General features: G+C 64.5%; 1 protein-coding gene across 1 annotated transcript; it reads left to right on the top strand.

The window, feature by feature from the left end:
- Nucleotides 1-91: 91 nt before the first annotated feature.
- On the top strand, nucleotides 92-538 carry LOC102768924 (HLA class I histocompatibility antigen, Cw-1 alpha chain; the record flags this gene model as incomplete). Its single annotated transcript, XM_006766039.2, has 1 exon — nucleotides 92-538. A coding segment is annotated over one exon (437 nt), but the record flags the coding sequence as incomplete, so codon positions are not given.
- Nucleotides 539-547: the final 9 nt, after the last annotated feature.

The following is a 547-nucleotide window of genomic DNA, read 5'->3' as shown; positions in this document are numbered from 1 at the left end:
AACCCCGAAGTTGCGGGCCCGTGCGGCCCCCACTCTGGAGGATACCTGGGGTTTGACCCGGTTTTACTTCCAGTTTCGGCTTAATCCCCAGGGGGGAGGGGGGCGTGGCAAGGATCAGGGGACCAGACTGACCTGGGGGCCGGGTCAGGGTCTCACACGCTCCAGTTGATGTTGGGCTGTGACATGGGACCGGACGGCCGCCTCCTCCGCGGGTACCACCAGTATGCTTACGATGGCACCGACTACATCGCCCTGAACCAGGACCTGCGCTCCTGGACCGCGGCCAACACTGCAGCCCAGATCACCTGGCGCAAGTGGGAGGCAACTGGTGAGGCTGAGGAAAGGAGACACTTCCTGCAGGGGGAGTGCCTGGAGTGGCTGCACAGATACCTGGAGAAGGGGAAGGAGGTGCTGCAGCGCACAGGTACCAGGGGCCTGGGGCCTCCCTCTCTCCTGGGGCTGGGGCTCCACAAGGAGACAGGACACAGGGTCAGTGTCAGACCCCCCTCCTGTGGGCCAGGAGACTGAGTCCGCCTGGCTTTTCAGC

This window comes from Myotis davidii, unplaced genomic scaffold, assembly GCF_000327345.1.
Source record: "Myotis davidii unplaced genomic scaffold, ASM32734v1 scaffold7920, whole genome shotgun sequence".
Taxonomy (NCBI): Eukaryota; Metazoa; Chordata; class Mammalia; order Chiroptera; family Vespertilionidae; genus Myotis; species Myotis davidii.
This window is presented reverse-complemented; position numbering and strand designations above follow the sequence as displayed.